At 35.4% G+C, this 15,308-nt stretch overlaps 1 protein-coding gene across 1 annotated transcript in view; it reads left to right on the top strand.

Moving 5' to 3' along the window:
- MAN2A1 (mannosidase alpha class 2A member 1) overlaps window positions 1-15,308 on the top strand; it is a 175,292-nt gene that overhangs the window by 32,321 nt on the left and 127,663 nt on the right. The window contains exon 4 of the mRNA XM_008056604.2: window positions 7,755-7,926. Within this exon, the coding sequence (XP_008054795.1) occupies window positions 7,755-7,926 (172 nt within the window). The remainder of the gene's footprint in view (window positions 1-7,754; window positions 7,927-15,308) is intronic.

Below are 15,308 nucleotides of genomic sequence, written 5' to 3'. Positions count from 1 at the left end.
TAGATGGTTTGGACTCTCACTGGACTTTATTCCTTGAGGAGCACATATGTTAAATAGCTGCTGAGAAATGTAGGTGTTCATAAAATATCTCCTGGTTCCCCTCATTTCAGTTACCTTTGTCTGTCTTTCAAGGCTAGGTACTTCAGAGCTCACCACTGCCCTGGTAATAGAAATAATTGCTAACACTTAGGATATTTGTTATATTCTATGTACTGTTCTAGGCATTTTACTCATATTAAATCCATTACTCCTTTCAGCAACTTTAAGATAGAGTCCTATGATTACCCTTATTTCATAGGCAAGGAAAGAGGGAGAAGAGGTGATAAGTAACCGTTTGTGGCAGAGCTGGGTTTGGATCCAAGCCATCTGGTTCCAGAACCAGGACTTGTAACCATTTTTATTGTGTGATTGTCTTTTGTGGGTAACTCTTTAAAACCACAGGCAGAGTCTAGGAGTAAAGTCTTATAAGTGTTTTCAAGCCAAATGCCATCTACTTTAGTGTCATTAATCATAAATAGATTTATTAACTGTCTTGCAGAAGTGGACACCTCACTGCACTATTTCCTTTCCTTTTTCATCCTTCTGATTTTTCCAGTCTGTCCTTATTGAAATGGATGTCTCTGTCCTTAAATACTACATTAGTACATGAGATGGTGAGTAGTTTTCCTCATTGCTACATTTTTTGCAATTAGAAAGTGATTTAGAAACAGTATTTTCCATCTTTTAAAGTAGTTTCTTCTAGAAACTTTGATAATTTGCCCAATATTTGTCTGACTATAAGACTAAGTAGCCTCCTCATGCACCCTAAGAATAACCCATCAAAGGAAGTCATTTTTTCTTTGATTTCTCACAATGTCTCTCATATCATAGACATTTTTCTTATTGTTTTAAGCAACCAAGCTCTGTCTGGGGGAGATATATTAGGCCTGAAGAATCCTTTGGTGTTAGTAGATGCTTATAGTTGGGATCCTTAACAAGGGAGAGGGAGAAACAGCACAGATTTCAAAATTATTTTGGAGGATGATCTCACAGTTGTAGGTATCAGACATCAAGGTATGTAGGTCTTTGAAAGGGCACTTAGAAAGGCAATACAGCACCGAGTCAGAATTGGGCATCGTTACATATACAGCTGCAGTACAAATAAAACCCCTGTTGTCCTATTGGTTCTTGTGGTGTAGGGTAGAATTTCCAGTGACAGCATTTTACGTGGATTCAAAAGTGCTCTCTCTCAAACAAATGGAAGTAAAGCTGATATGCTTAGAATACTATTAGATGACACTGAATCACCTGAAGAAAAAGGTTACATTATTTTAGAGACTTGAGTTCAGAAGCATCTAGTAGGACCTGCAGGTTTATAGGTTTCCAAAGACACATAGGTCACTGGAAGTCTAAGTTTCATCTTCGACTCTCCTTTTGTCCTCTCTTGGAAACTTCATTCACTTACTAGGTTCTCTTCATTTTGCCTTCTTGGCCTCTTATTTTCTTGTCTATTTCCATTGCAATTTATAATCATTTTTTTCCCCAGAGTTACTGCAGTGGTCTGATTTCCTGTTTCTTGGCTTCTACTGTGCCTTTTTAGTCTATCCTTCACACTTTTAGTGCTGTTATTTTTGGAAGTACAGGTCAGAAAGCCTTAACTAACGTTAAGTCCTTCCTCCAAAGTTTTCCATAAAAAACAAGAATGATTTAGAAGGTTTTCAATGATCTGTCCCTCACTTCTATTTCTATTTTTATTTCTTACCATATTTGCATCGTGTACCATACCCAACTGCCTGTCTATTCCATATGCTCTTCCCTCTATTTGGAACTACCACCCTTTCCCTCTATCCAGAAGATGACTAATCTAAGAATCTTCTTCTGTTCTTCTGGTAGAACTTTACCATTTCTTTATACCTATGTTGATATTTTCACTGTAGAATCTGTTTTTATTTAGCTTGTTTTATTGTTTTGCCCTATTAGATGTTCAGTACGTGTTTGAATGAATAAACCAGAACATTAATTAAAACTCTTTCACAGTTTATCAGGAGAAAAAGCAAGCTTAACTTATAATAGAAATGTTGGAATTAAAATTAATCAGCAGCACATTTGAGTAATAGTAATACCAATTAAGTATGTATGTCATCCCTTAAGTATAAAACTGGATGTTGCAGTCAGATATTGAAGGATTAACAAGTGATGGAAGAAACCTGTTGATCATTTGTTGTTAGAAAATAACTACTGAAACAGAGAAGATTTCTGTTTTTTATGAACTCTATTTTAAAATTTGGGAGTATCACATTGAGATGGAAATAAACCTTAAATTGCATGCTGTACTTGTTTATTATCAATATGTTACTTGTCTAAGTATAGTTATTTTATTATTATTATCACTATTATTATTACTACTATTTTTTGAGTCAACGTCTCACTCTGTCATCCAGATTAGAGTGCAGTGGCATGATCATGGCTCTTGGCAGCCTCAACCTCCTGGGCTTAGGTGATCCTTCTACCTCAGCCTCCTGAGTAGCTGGGACTATAAGTGTGTGCCACCATGCCTGGTTAATTTTTTTGTTTTTTGTAGAGACAAGGTCTTGCTATATTGCCTAGGCTGGTCTTAAACTCCTAGACTCAAGCAATCCTCCTGCCTCAGCCTTCCAAAGTGCTGAGATTACAGGTGTGAGCCATCATGCTTGGCCTAGAAATAATGATTTTGAACTCACAACCTTTTCCTAAAATTTGGTGCTTATTTAACTTTTGAGTGGAATTAATGTACTCATTAAAAAAAATTATTTTAGTAGTTAAGGTCATAACCATGTAACAGTGCTTTTTGAGGAGCAGATGTCTCCTTAAGGATGGGTGCTTTAAATCATCTTAGGGCTGACAGGTCCTTTTTAAATATAAATATTTACTATAAAATAATTAAATATAAAAAATTAATTAAGATATGTAAGTATAAAACAATAAAATAATATACAAAGTATAGATATAAATAAGAGTAAATAAATATAAAATTTTGTAGAAACTTAAAGATGTTGGACAAAGAATTAGAACAAGCAGTGAACACATTAAAGCTAATAGTGTAGTATTTTTAACTTTTGGTCTCATTTCTAGTTGAAGTAATAAATATGCATATGCACTCCACATACTTTGTTTCAGTCCTCTTGTCCATACATTTAATTCATCTATCAAGTACTTATAGCTGCTGTTGCTCTTGTAGGTTTCACCAAATGCTAGATTCCTGAGAGTTGACTGGTTTGAAGTTTGAGTTGCAGAAATGTGCAGGATCTGGGGCAAAATTACACAGAGGCCCACATACCCTGTATTTAAACATTTAAAAGTTACAAATCAAAGTAATACATTACAAAAAGAGAAAAATAGGTCTTCTCCTCCTGCCTGGAGAAATAGCTTAGTGATCTGGAAGACCAAGTGTGGGTTTAGTTACTTTGTCTCCATTTCCTTCCTGGAAGGTGGTGGTATATGGAGAGAGCCAGCCTGTTAGGCAGCCCCATCCACTGCCTTCTCTTCCTAGACCTGGCTTTGTCCCAAACCAGGAGGGGCCTTGCTTGCAGATATCCTGGCACTCTGTACCCCTACTAACTGTGGCTTTTTGGCCACTACTCAGTCTAGGAAGGTTCCTGCTTGCAGGATTGAGAGCCTAGATGGCAGAGGACTTATAGAAGGGCTTATGGAAGCCAGTTTGGGGTTTTTTGGACACATATTTTTGAGTCCTCATACTCAGAAGGGCAGATTATTTACTCTGGGTGAGCAAGTTCTTTGACATCTGTTGAAAGGGGTGTGTGTGATCAGAGGAAGAATGAGAGGTTCTTCTAGAGTCTTCCAGGGCTCAGGGGTAAGCATCTCTTGCCCAGGTCCTCAGGTGGCTCTGTGTATGCCCTTGAACCAAATAAAACTAAATGTTCCTTAAGAGCATCAGAACTCTACATTTCGAAACTATGACCAAGAATCTCATATCTTAAAAATAAATTATAATTTGTCAGTGAACAGTTACTAGGTACTTAATTGTTCATGCATACTGGAAACAGGCAATCGTTTCCAACTTTATTATATTTTACTTTTAGAACTTAAATCTTTTTTAATAGTAAAATAGTGGTATTAAATTTAGATTTTTCTCTGCTTTGTAGAACTTCTAATTATGCATTTTTTGTTTTAAATATTTCCCCACTTATTTAAAATAGCTATTAGCTTTTTTGTAGGTGGTAGTGTTGTTAGAGTGAAAAATAATACACTGAAAGGTATTCTTAATGCTTTCTAGCCCTGGCTTAATTTCCAAGTATATTAAAGGGGGAAAAAAAAAAGCTGTGAATTGACCACTTAAGTAAATCGGTTTGCAACTCAGTATCCTAAGATTATTAAATCTAGAGATAGGAATATAATTTTATGTCACAAAAATTCATAACATACAACTTTTCATAAAATACCATCTTTCTGATTGGTTTCATGTTAATATACAATTGTAGTTTTTACAGTAATTTAGAAGAAGAACCGATTCAGTGTAAAAGGGAATACTTGATTACTCTATTGTATAAGAGCAATAAAAGCTAATTTACTGTTATATTACTCAATAGCAAAAGCTTCAAGAGGCTATCTTTCAGTTCATTCTTCATTAATTGTGCTATATTGTAGTGATGTTAGTGTGAGTTTTATGGAAGCCTTTTAAATTGACATCTCTGAGCTAGTATTTTGGCTCACGTAAATATCTGTCATATTTTCTGCATGATTGTTGAAGGGCAAATGAAATGTTGAAGGCAAAATGGATTAATCAGTCACTGTAATTCCTGTATGCAAACTCCTGTGACAAACTCATCTTTGAAATGGTCTTAGTTCATCATAAGTTATAACTGTTGAAAATAAATAGTTGTATAAAAAATCCTTTTACTTACCGATCTTTATAAAGACTAGTCCTTCTAAATTTGCCTTTTATGCTAGATTGTGGGAATTTTAATTATTAAGTTAATTTTGGAGGCATTCCACTATTCATAGTTCTTTAATTGAGTTAGTAGTCAGATAATTAGGGATGTTTTGACCTTTGTTAAAATTTAGGAAAAAGGTATATGTGATATCCCAACGATAATTCCAATATAGCCATTTAAATAACTTTCGTGGTCCTTAGGTTACATATAACATAAGAGCGTGGTTCAGAAATACATTAACTTATGTACATATTTGAATTTAGCTTATTTTTGCAATATATAGGTAGATATAGTATGTTAAATATTATGATGGTATTTAATAAAATAAATTTGTCTCCACATTGTAATCTTTACTTTTGGGATGGTAATAACACTAGTTTTTTCTAGGACTATATAAATTTATTAAGGCTGTTTATAACAAAGTACCTCAGACCGGATGGCTTAAACAACAACCGTTTATTTTCTTACAGTTCTGGAGGCTGAAAGTTCAAGATCAAGGTGTCAGCAGGGTTGGTTTCTTCTGAGGCCTCTTTCCTTGGCTTGTAGATGGCTGTCTTCTCCCTGTGTCTTCATATGGTCTTCCTTCTAAATGTGTCTGTGTCCTGATCTCCTCTTTTTATAAGGACATTAGTCGTACAGGATTAGGGCCCACTTTCATGACCTCATTTTACCTTAATTACCTTTTTACCCTGTCTCCAAATGTAGTCACATTCTGAGGTAGAGGGGGTTAGGACTCCAACATATGACAGAATTCTGCTCATAACAAGGATATAGAGTGAATTCTATACAAACTGAAATTTTGAGTAACCAATATGCTTGAGATGTGGAACAGTTTATTTAAATGTTCTGACTGTATACTTTTAAAAATCAGGTGTTAAGGGCCAACCTAGACAGGGTAGTGAGACCTCACCTCTACAAAAAAATTTTAAAAATTAGCTAATCTAATTTTTTTTTGGCACATGTCTGTAGTTCCAACTATTTAGGAGGCTGAGGAGGGAGGATTGCTTGAGCCCAGCAATTCAAGGCTGCAGTGAGCTGCAACTGTCCTCTAGGTGACAGAGTGAGACCTCGACTCAAAAAAAAAATGTGTAGAAATATTTTTTAAAATGCTTCTTTACTTGGTTTAATTGTAGAAGTGAGGGAAAGGGCAATTAACGGTATGATGATAATGATAATAATAATAATAGCAGCTAATATTTATCAAGTGCTATATTATTGTCCCAAGCTTGGTTCTGAGCATTTGACATTTTTAAGTTAGCACTTGGCATAGTCAGCAGGGAATTAGGGCATTCTCATTTAAGGATAGGTTAGATTTTCTTGGCTCATCCCTGTGATACCAGAGGTGGTTCCTGACTTAGTGCTCTGGGTGTGCTCCAGGTTAGGACCTTTGTGAAGTTAGGTGGGATTCTATGGAAACCACTATTTGATGACATATCTTGAGTTTTTCTATAGTTGCAGGCTTTTTTTAGTGAAACTTGGAAAAATTAAAGTATACAGGAAGTGTTCTATGGTGACAAATACTTATACTTAAAAGTGCTCCACGTCAATAAAGTCCTATAAAGGATAGTTTATACTTTATTCCTATTTGGCTCATAGGTTCATACTTGGCGCATTATAGGTGCTCAATAATAATTATAGAGTGAGTGAGTAGATTTCAGTTAAAGCAACAGGGATACATATAGTCATAACTGCAATGCCTTTTTCAAAAGTTCTTATTGGCATTGTCAAAATAGTTGTATTACATTTTTGTCCTGGAAGGCCTCCCCCCCCCCCACTAAATACAGTGTATAATACTAACTTAACCATAGACAGGCAAGAAACAGCCATTTAGATCCCTAATCCTTTAGTTCTTTCACATGTATGAGGTTTGGAAATAATAGCAGTAGTTCAGCCTAGATGTATAGAAACTCCTCCCTGTAAGATTTTATAGATGAGAACAGGTTATTTTTCCAGTGGTTCCACTTTACCTGTCACCAGTAGGTAGACTTGGTGGCTGTGTATGTTTTTACCTTGGCCATTTTAGCCTGATGGGGCTATGTTTGGACTGGTGGGTCTTATTAAAAAATGTTTGTTAGGGCCAAATTGCAGATGTCTTTAGATGAAATTTCCAGGATATTTGGGAAGTATAGGAAAAAAATCAGATAACAGCTGTCAACATGTACAATTTAATTTTGAAAAAACAAGATGTGTATACATTTGATTAGTGTCACTTTGTGGTTCTAAAAAAATTGAATAATCAAGTCTTAAAGGGGAACCAACCTGTATCTGGTAGAATTCTACTTATTACTACTTTTCAAGATTCATATTAATACTGTAATTACCTCATTGCTGTGCTGCTAGCTTTTAGGTATAGTTTATACTTATGATTTTTTTCTTTTTAACAAATTTAACTTATTTAATGAGTGGGGAATTAATTTAGATGTGGCATGACAGGATAACATTTGTACCCCATATATTATGAGGACAGTACTGCCAGCTTGTTGACATTGTTCATATTTTTAAAATGAAAAAAAAATCCTTAATCTAGAGATAAAAAATAGAACTAGATGCTATGATTTTTAGGTATAAATAACTGCTTCTTGGCCTTAGGTCATCTTTCTTATTTTTTTGTTTCTGTCTAAATTTGTACAGCTTTCAGAGTATTTTCATTGTTTCAGTGTTAGTGGATTTCTGAGTCCTGTGCCAATTAAATGGAATTTCATTAATTGTAAAGACTTGTTAAATTTTAAAATATATCTTTATATGAATGAAACATCTAATGGTGTCCAAAGGTATTGCAATAGAGTGTAACTGAGTTCAGCCATGTGAATCAGACCTTTGTGGTATATTTGTGTCTTGATTTAGGTTGGTTGAAGACTTTCAGTGAATACTTTAGAGACAAGACTCAGTATATTTTTAATAACATGGTCCTAAAGCTGAAAGAAGACTCAAGGAGGAAGTTTATGTGGTCTGAGATCTCTTACCTTTCAGAGTGGTGGGATATTATAGATGTTCAGAAGAAGGATGCTGTTAAAAGGTTTGTTTTAAAACTTTTTTGAAATTTGATAATAGTAAAGATTAATTGTACAGTGAAACAAGTATTACATTTTTAGATGAACTTTCTTAGATTTATATTTGAAACGTAAAGTATTTCTTCACATCCTTTTTTCCACTGATTTTGTTTCGTCTCTGAAAAGTGATTTGAAATGTATCCATGGAATCCTTTATGTTCTTACTTTGTCCTAGAAATGGAGTTACTAGGTCAAAGAGGCTTAATATTTTAAAGAGTTTTTTTTTTTAAAGCATATAAGCAAAGTGACTCCTATATAGTTTGTTTCAATATATTTTTCAATCTCCCATGTAGAAAGTATCAATTTTTCTGCCTGTTGGCTAATAATGTAATATTTGAAAACCTTGGCCAATTTGATGGTTGAAAAATTTTATTATAATTTACATTTTTGGTTTATAACAATGTTGCTTATTTTCTTAATTTTATTAAAAGTTTTTGTGACTTGCTTATTCTTTTTCTTACTGATTTGTAAGAGTATTTATATACATATATAGATAGTCCGCAATACTTGTTTTTCCTTAAGTTTTTATTTTCTTCTTAATTCTTAGTGTTTGATATACATACTTTTAGGATTTTTATGTAGTCAAATCTGTTAAAATGCTTTCTTTAAATACTGTTTTGCTGTCATATTTTAAAATGTATTCCCCAAACTAGAGGTCAGATGAATAGTCCTTGTTTTTCTAGTTTCATTTTCTCACCATTCACTTTTTAATATACTAAAATTTTTTTTTATGGTATGATGGGAAGTTTTGATCACTGTGTGCTCCTGTTCTTAATATTTAAGTATTATCATTAATTGTTTTCTTTTATTTAACACCATTTGCATAGCACTTACTGTATTAGTCCTGTTTTAAGCACTTTACAAATTGTAAATGATTATTCTTTCAGCAATTCTGTGAAGTGGGGACAATTATTATCCTCATGAGTCACCAGCTAGGACATGGCAACTCAAGTATTCTGTTCAGGCTCTGGAGCCTGTGCCCCATGAACACTGTGCCATGTTGCCTCCCTAAGATATGAACAGTCCATCCTTTTCTAATGATTTGAAATGCCATCTTTATTATGTTTAAATATAGATTAATTCTTAGACTTTCTGATTTGTTTCGTGGACTTTTTAGTTTGACTATAATTGTGGCTTTAAGATGTTTCAATAACTGACAGTTTAAATTTCCCCCATCTTTCTTGATTTATTGTAGAGATGAGGCTTATATATATTTTTAAATTATATTTTTAGTTATTATGGATACATAATAGTTGTATTTATTTATGGGGCACGTGAGATATTTTAATACAAGCAATTAATGTGTAATGATCAAATGAGGTTATTGGAATATCTATTACCTTAAGAATTTATCATTTTTTTGTGTTAAGTACATTCCAACTTCACTCTTTTAATTAATTTTGAAATATAAATTATTGTTAGCTATTCTTTTTTATTTTTAATTTTAAATATGTGGGGTACATTTCAGGGTTGGGTATATAAATGTTCATTATGCAGGTACCCTTGCTGATGAGGTGTGCACCCCCTACCCCTGACAGTGTCCCACTACTGCCAGTCCCGCCCCCGCCCTCCCCTGGAAGTTTCCCATTACTGCCAATCGCTTTATCATAGTATTACCTTATTTGTTCAAGTTCTGCTTATGAGTGAGAACACGTGACACTCGGTTCTTTGTTTCTGTGACAGATCACTCAGTATTATAGATGCTAAGTCCATCCAAGTTGCTGTGAAGTTCATAATTTTGTCCTTCTTTGTGATTGTGTAATATTCCCCTGTGTGTAAGACCATACTTTTTTGTCCAGCCCACTTTTGATGGGTAGCACGGTTGGTTCCATGTTTTTGCTATTGTGAATAATGGTGCAATGAACATGCATGTGCAGGTATGTTTTCCAAAGAGTGATTTGAGTTCTTCCAGGTATATTCCCAGTAGGGGGATTGTGGGGTCATATGGGAAGTTGATTTTTAGATCTTTTAGGAATCACCACACTGTTTTCATTGGTGGAAGTTTACACTCCCACCAACAGTGTTGAAGTGTTCCCTTTTTGCCGCATCCTCTGCAGCATCTGTTGTTTTTTGAGTTTTTGGTGATGGCCATCCTGATTGGAGTAAGGTGGTATCTCAGTGTGAATTTAATATGCATTTCTTTGATGACTAGTGAGGCTAAGCATGTATTGGTTGTCTCCTCATATGTCTTCTTTTGAGAAGTGCCTATTCATATCTTTTGCCCACTTTGTAATAGGGCTATTTGTTTATTTTCCTTTCAACACGTTTCAGTTCTTTTAGATTCTAGATATTAGGCCTATGTCAGATATACAATTGGCAAATATGTTTTCCCATCTGTGGACTGTCTCCCCACTTTCTAAATGGTTTCTTTGGCTTGGCCGAAGCTTGTAGTTTGATGAGGTCCCACTTGTCTATCTTACCTCTTATGGCATGGGTACATGGGGTTTTGATCAGGAATTGGTTGCCAGTTCCAACTTCCATAAGGGTGTCTCCTGCGTTTTCTAAGGTTCTTATAGTTTGAAGTTTTATGTTTAGGTCTTTGATTCATTTAGAGTTTTTTTTGTGTGTATGTGGATACGTAGGGGTCTTGTTTTAACCATCTACATGTGGTTAGCCAGTTTTCCCAGCACCATTTAGAACAGGTTCTTCTCTCCCCAGTGGTTGATAGTGGAGGCTTTGGTGAAGAAGAGTTGGTTGAGAAATTGATACTTTGCTTCTGAAATTTCTATCCTGTTCCATTGGTCTATATGCCTATTCTTGTACCAATACCAAGCTGTTTTGATTATTGTAGCTTTATAATAAAGCTTAAAGTCTGGGAGTATGATGCCTCCTGCTTTGTTTTTTTTTGATAATGATTGTTTTGACTGTTCGTGGTCATGATATTTTATCCAATATTGCCATTCTGTATCTTTTCAGTGGTGCATTTAGTCCATTCACATTCAGGCTAATTATGACATGTACGAGTTTATCCCTGTCATGAGGTTCTTACGGAGTTTGTTGTTGCTGCTGTTTGTTTGTTGTCTTTCTTTTGATTTTTGGGTTGATTCATGTGTGTTTTCAGTCTTTTTCCTGCATTCTTGTGAAGGGCATTGTCATGCTTTTTTCCCTTTCTTTTGTGTGTAAGACTTTCTTAAGTGTTTATTTTAGAACTGGCCTGGAGGCAGCGTAAACTCCTAGGAATTGAATGACTCAGAAGGATTTTAATTCTCCATCACTGATGAAAATTAGCTGGGTAGATAATTCTTGGTTGAAATTGTTTATCTTTAAGAACTTTGAAGATTGGACTCTAAGCTCTCCTAGCTTGAGGTGTTTCTGTAGTTAAATCTGTTGCAATTCAGTTGGTCTTCTCTGGTTGGCAGTCTGACCTTTCTCTCTTGCTGCCTTTAGGGTTTTTTTCTTTTATACCTACTTTGTTTAGGTGAATTACTAAGTGTCTAGGAGTTGGTCTTCTCATTTGTTGTCTTGTAGGGGTTCTCTGAATCTCTTGTGTTTAAATGGTCACATCACTGATGAGGTGAGGGAAGTTTTCTTGGATAATTTCATGGAATGTTTGTTCCAGGATGGTCTCTGTGTCTCTGTCTGCCTCAGGGCTTACCAATTAATTTTAAGTTCAGTCTCTTGAAATAATCACTCATCTCTTGGAGGTTTTGTTCTTTCTTTTTAAGCTTCTTTTCTATGTTTTTAACAGTTTGGGTTAGTTCCATATTTTGGTCCTCAAGCTCTGAGGTTCTTTCTTCTGCTTGGCTAATTCTGTTTTCCTTGCTTATCTGTTTGTTTTTTATTTCATTCACTGTATTTTTTATTGTTGTTAACTCAGTTATCAACTCCCTCATTCTTTCCTCTTGTCTCTCCTCATTTCTATTTATTCTCTCTATTAATATCTTGATATCTGGGTTTGTGGTTTGAGACCAGTCGTTCTGGGTGTTCTTCATTGTTTCAGTTTCACAGTCTGTATTGTCTGTGGCTGACCTCCCAGAGGTCTCCTTTGGTTTTTCTTCATTTTTTGTAGGTTTTCCTCCCCCCTTTTTTTTACTTCTTCTTTAATTCTGTTGTTTATTGATGGGGAGATAGCTTTTATTTCTGTTTCTTCAATCTCCCTTTCTTTCTTACATAGATCCTCTGGTTTTACTCAATTCTGAGGCTGGACTGGGGGGGGAACCTGTGTTTTTTTCTGTTTTGAGATTTAATTAAGGGTAGAACTGTGATTCAGAAGCTATCTGTAGATCCCAGTATCTGCTGACAGGTGTATGGGTCCCCTGGAACCACCTTCCTACTGTCTTACAATCTGTCCATGCAGTGGGGTGTCTGTTTGCCCCCCGGAAGCAAAATGAGATAAGAAAAGGGGGAAAAAATTGAAAAAGGAAAGAGGAAGACATAAGGGAGGTGGAGAGAGTGAAAAAGAGGAAAAACAGACAGATGTACCAACTAACAAATAAACAGAGACAAATAAAGACAGAAAAAACAAAAAAGACAAAAACATACAGACAATCATACAAAAAAAAAACCGCCCTGTTTGTGTACTCTCCCTTAAATATACCCATACGTAATCAGAAAATTTAAAATAAAATCATTAGAATAACATAAATAAAGCAAGTACAAAAATGTAAACAAAAAAAGAAAAAAGAAGAAAAGCTAAAACTAAAACAAAAAAGAAGGAAAAAAAAAAAAGACAAAACTTGCTCTCTGGTCCTTTCCGTGAGTTTTGGTTCCTTTCAGGTCTCCGCCTTAGGGAACAGCTCTGGTCTCCAGCCCCTCCCCTCCAATCTTAGTGCAGGCTGATAGAGTTTCTCTCAGCATGGGTCAGATGCCCCATGGACTATTGTGGGTGGGGGATGTATCAGATCCAGACTCACCTTACTGGCTGCTGCAGCTGTCAGGTCTCCCACTCAGATCTGACATGTCTGTGCCTGTTCCATCCTGGGGGAGGGGCATCAGTCTCTGAGTTACTATGATGAGAAGGTAACATTTTGGTCCCAGGATGGAGGCTGGGCGAAGCTGGGTGGGGCAATGCAAGTCTCTATCCCATCTGGGGACTGAGAAGATGGTGCCTGTCAGTGTCTTATGACCTGCTTTGGAGCTTTATTTCAGATTTCCCTGACTTGCCATCTCCTTGGATCCTCCTGTTTGTGCCCGATCTGCTACTGCACGTGATGGTGTAGGTCGGGTGCCAGGTGGTGAGGGTTGGCTATTCTCTGCTGCCTCCTCATGAGAGCTCCAAGAACGGCTGATGATCGTGTGTACCTGAATCTTCAATCTCAGGGCGGTGGTGGGTTGCATTCACCTCCGGAGGAGAACCTCGGCTGCATGAACCCCAGTCTCCCCTCAGACGGACTTTCACTCACCCACTAGCACATGCCCATTCACGCACAATCTTTATGGACACTTGCTTTTGTGGAGACTCTCACAGTTCGACCTGTTCTGTTGCCATCTTGCCTGGAAGACTCCTTGTTAACTATTAAATAATTGATTTAGTGAATGGCGAGTTAATTTTCTCAAAGAGTTTTAGAATTAATTTGTTAAATTCTTCCTGCCCCATCAAAAAAAATTTCTTTGGATTTTGATGAAAATTGACATTAACATTTAAAGGTAATTTGGGGATAATTGATTTTCCATCATTTCCACTGGAGCTTTGTTTTTTGTTGTTGTTGTTTTTTTAGAATTCCTAATAGGTTTAAAATGCTTGCAGGGATGACTAGGAAGTTATCTTGAGTAAAGCCTATAGGCTATGGGGGTATTGGCATGAGCTGAGTGACTGCTGTATCCAAAGGGGCTAGCCACTACTACTCAAGCCATGTGTTGCCATGGGAACCAGGGTTGTCAGGATGTCCTTCCACTTACAACAAGCTGGAATTTAAAAATGTTGTGTATAATACCTTGACTTTTTAAATTTAAATGTTAGCAGCAAATTTAGATTAACATAATGTAGGTAGGGACACATACTTGCATGCACATGCACACATACACACACACATACATGGAGACATAGAGACTATGTCAGCATTTCAGAATTTTTAGTTTAACTGTTACTAGTTTGCAACCTTTTAAAAATTAAGAGCTATCTTATAAAACCATGTGGGACTGGTGTTTGTATTATAGGTAGTTCTTTGACAAAATTTTAATATTAAAATGGGTTTTTTGGTCTGTTTAGGTTTTATAGTACTCCTTGAGTACAAATAATACTTTTAGTTTCCAATAAAATGATAATTTTTGTAGAGATTTTACTCAGATTGTTCAGATTTTAAGAATTATCCTATTTGTGGTTAATTTTGCTTTTTTGTTACTACTTTGGGAATCTGATTATTTTTCCTTCCTCTTGATTTACTTATTTTTCTTGTTTTTGCCTACCTTACCTCCAAGAACCTATTTATATTTTATTGTTTTTTACACTTGACCTTTCTATTTTCATCTTTTCTAATTCCTTCTGCCCACATTCACTAGTGCCTAATGGGTCAGTCTATTTAATAAGATGCATGTCTCCATCTGAGTGTTTGCCTTTCGTCATTGTGCTAACTAGCTTTTACATTTTTATATGCCATTTTCTCATTATTGTATTTTTTTCCTTAAATAGTGTGCTTACTGGGTTTTTTTACTCAAATATGTTTAGGAAAATAATTTTCAATTTGCAGGTGCTATTTTTTCCCCAGTTATACTTTTTTAAAAACTAGCTTTAATGGCTTCTGGTCAGAGAATATGGACTGGCCACTTTTTATTCTTTAGAATTTTTTGAGTTTTTCTTGGTGACTTAATGTGTAATCAGTGTTAATGAACCCTCTATTGGTATTTTACGTCAAATTGGTTTTAGAATGTAGAGTTTGATGAATATCTGCTAATTCAATATTTTTATCTGTGTACAGTCAATTCTGCTGTCATGCATACACATTTTCAAAAATCACTGTTATGTAAAACTGCCTTATTAAACCACAGGGCTTATGGAAAAAGATACAGTTAGGGCACTCAAAACTTCACTAGTGACATACATACACACAAAAGATGGAAACTTAATAAAAGTGCTAGTCCAGTTTTACCTGTGTTAAATTGGTTAAGAAATGCATAAGTAAGTACGTCAGATTGATTCATCTGGGCAGCATTTTCTGCCTCCTTGTGATTCTCAGGAGCTAAGTTGTGCATACACAATGCAAAAACTTGTTTCCTAATATAATTCTCATTTTAAAACAAGTGTTTATAGCAGAATTGGCTATACTTATTTTTTTCTACTGTTTCCTTGTCAGCTTTCTTCTATGTTTTGGGTGCTTTATGTTTTCTTTTCTTTCTTGCCTGGATTTTTGTTGATTTATTAGCTCATTCATTCATTTAACAGACACTTATAGGAACAGGGACTACAGGTTTC

Source organism: Carlito syrichta, unplaced genomic scaffold (assembly GCF_000164805.1).
Source record: "Carlito syrichta isolate Samal-C Ts95f unplaced genomic scaffold, Tarsius_syrichta-2.0.1 Scaffold302410, whole genome shotgun sequence".
Taxonomy (NCBI): domain Eukaryota; kingdom Metazoa; phylum Chordata; class Mammalia; order Primates; family Tarsiidae; genus Carlito; species Carlito syrichta.
This window is presented reverse-complemented; position numbering and strand designations above follow the sequence as displayed.